This window comes from Sinocyclocheilus anshuiensis, unplaced genomic scaffold, assembly GCF_001515605.1.
Source record: "Sinocyclocheilus anshuiensis isolate Anshui unplaced genomic scaffold, SAMN03320099.WGS_v1.1 scaffold922, whole genome shotgun sequence".
Classification (NCBI taxonomy): Eukaryota; Metazoa; Chordata; class Actinopteri; order Cypriniformes; family Cyprinidae; genus Sinocyclocheilus; species Sinocyclocheilus anshuiensis.
Window position 1 is genome coordinate 488,647 of NW_015539883.1, and position 2,348 is coordinate 490,994.

The following is a 2,348-nucleotide window of genomic DNA, read 5'->3' on the forward strand; positions in this document are numbered from 1 at the left end:
ATTTATGTAAGTGAGGATAGCAAAATAAAGTAAACTGTGACAAATCATACCCAAAAATTCTTCATACAGTGGACTACCAATTTGGGTCCAAAAATGATTCAGACCGAGTCTTGGAAAAAAATTGAAGTTCAGGTTTGCATGAACCTGGATGACAGCATGCCCAGGAGACTACAGGCTGTCATTAGGGCTAAAGGTCACCTGACAAAGTATTGATAGTTGTGTAAATATTGACAGCTGTATGAATAATTTTTGGTTTATTGTAATCCATTACATACTGTAATCTATTACATACCTTTCTATCAAAATGATCTAACATTATCAAGATGAATTTGTTCTGACACAGTTTAACTCTGAGTTCTTGTCATATTTTATTACCATTTTCGAAACTATAGCGAATAAACTGTGATAATGTGAGAAATGTTGAAGGGGTCTGAATAAATTTTGGTTTGACTGTATCTATTTGATAAATGAAGTTATCGGCATCGGCAAGTACCAAAAATAAAAGTATCGGTATCGGGCGAGTACTGGAAAAAGTGGTATCGGTGCATCCCTACTTCCTACAATATCTTGCTAATAAAAAAAAGTCACAAACAGTGCTTGTAGGTAATATGAGATTAAACAGCATGCATGAATGCACAAAAAATATATATACGCTAAAAAAATATATATAATAATAATAATAAATATAATAAAAAATAGTATACTATCCAGGCACTTTTGGCATACTACTTTCAATATAGAATCAATGTGATTTGGGTCATACTTTTAATCTTGCATATAAAGCAGGACTGTTATTGTACAATCAAATATCAATATATCACAATTCTCTTTCTGACAAACAGTGTAAAATAAAATAAAATGAAATTGTATCTGATTAAGTAAGAAATCTAAAAAATGATGTAAATATTATCTACGAACATAAAATAAATAAAAGAAGCAGTTGGTGCTTGGGCCCTAATATATATACATATTTATCAAGAACACTCAGATCATCTCTCTGATTATTTCATCTAGAGTCTCACCTCTGCAAACTTTCGGTTGAGCAGCATTTGTTCTGCTAGCACGGACTGGTTGTGGAAGAGATGTGGCTGCATGTGACTCCACATGTGGGGGAACCACCAAAACTCCTTACTGTAGGACAGAAGCAGGTCATCTCCAAGATCCTCCTCATCTGTGCCTGAAACATAATTACATGGACACAAACGGTAAACACCTTTACTCCATTCCAAATTCTGCCTCCTAAGGCCCTGTTAACACTAGTGCGTTTTCGTTTTACAATGAAAACGATCCTCATCTACACTTGCGTTTTCACTTCGTTTCAGAAACGATCTCCGCCCACACTACACAAACGAAAACGCATGTCACATGACCATTCATGCAGGTACAACAATTAGCATGATGTTATTGTTTACACGGTGAACAAGGATACGCAGAGCGAATGTTGGCAGCCACGGCATCATTTTCAAAAGTCTCCGTTTTGGTCTGTTTACACTGTAATCGCAACCCTGGAGTTTTCAAACTAAAACGGGGTCTGCAGCATTTCCGAAAGTCTCCGTTTGCGAGAGTCGAAAACTCAGGAGTAGTGTAAATGACAGGTGTAACCGTAGCAAAAGTTATGCGTTTTAAAATGAAAATGCACTAGTTTAAACGTAGCCTAAAACTGCATCCTAACCATCACAGAAGCTCATAAGTGACTGATTAAGAATGTTCTATTTGAGTAGCAACTAGGGATGTCAATAATTGTCAATTGTCGATAAGAGATGCAATCGATTAAAGCTATCGATGGTCGATTAAGCTATTTAATTTTGGGCTGCATGCGGCTCATGCGCAAAACACGTGTGAGTGACTGTGACGGTATATAAATGCATCATCATTCATCCATAATGTCCAAATTAAGCTTTTAATGTGATTTAAACTTTAAAAGTACATTAAAATAGAAACAACACAAAGTTCTTCAACATGGAAAGCAATAGAAATGTTGTATAATTTCCCCAGATAATTGTTTCATATCGTGCGCTTTGCAGGGCTGCGGAACACAGGACAGATAGGATATTCATTCCTACAACTTGTTAATTCGTTCCTACGACTTGTTAATTTGTGGCCACTGTTCATGTTTCATTAATTTTATTCCTTAAATTACCCATGATTTAACTAAAATAAGGGAACAAATTAATAAATCGAACGAATTCTTAATTCATTGCCATGAAATCTTTAATTTCCCTTCCTGCATGTTTATCACAGTAAGAGATGCGAAAACGGTGATAAAAAGTGAATGACAATAAAATAAACCTGCGAAATTAGAGGGTTAGACGGTGAGGATTTAGGAAAAGAAACAATGCCTAAATATT

The 2,348-nt window shown here is 35.4% G+C and overlaps 1 protein-coding gene across 1 annotated transcript in view; it reads right to left on the minus strand.

The window, feature by feature from the left end:
- The window catches only part of LOC107685489 (bifunctional heparan sulfate N-deacetylase/N-sulfotransferase 1-like), a 40,167-nt gene that overhangs the window by 28,273 nt on the left and 9,546 nt on the right, over positions 1-2,348 (minus strand). The window contains exon 4 of the mRNA XM_016482087.1: positions 1,023-1,177. Coding sequence (XP_016337573.1) covers positions 1,023-1,177 — 155 coding nt within the window. The remainder of the gene's footprint in view (positions 1-1,022; positions 1,178-2,348) is intronic.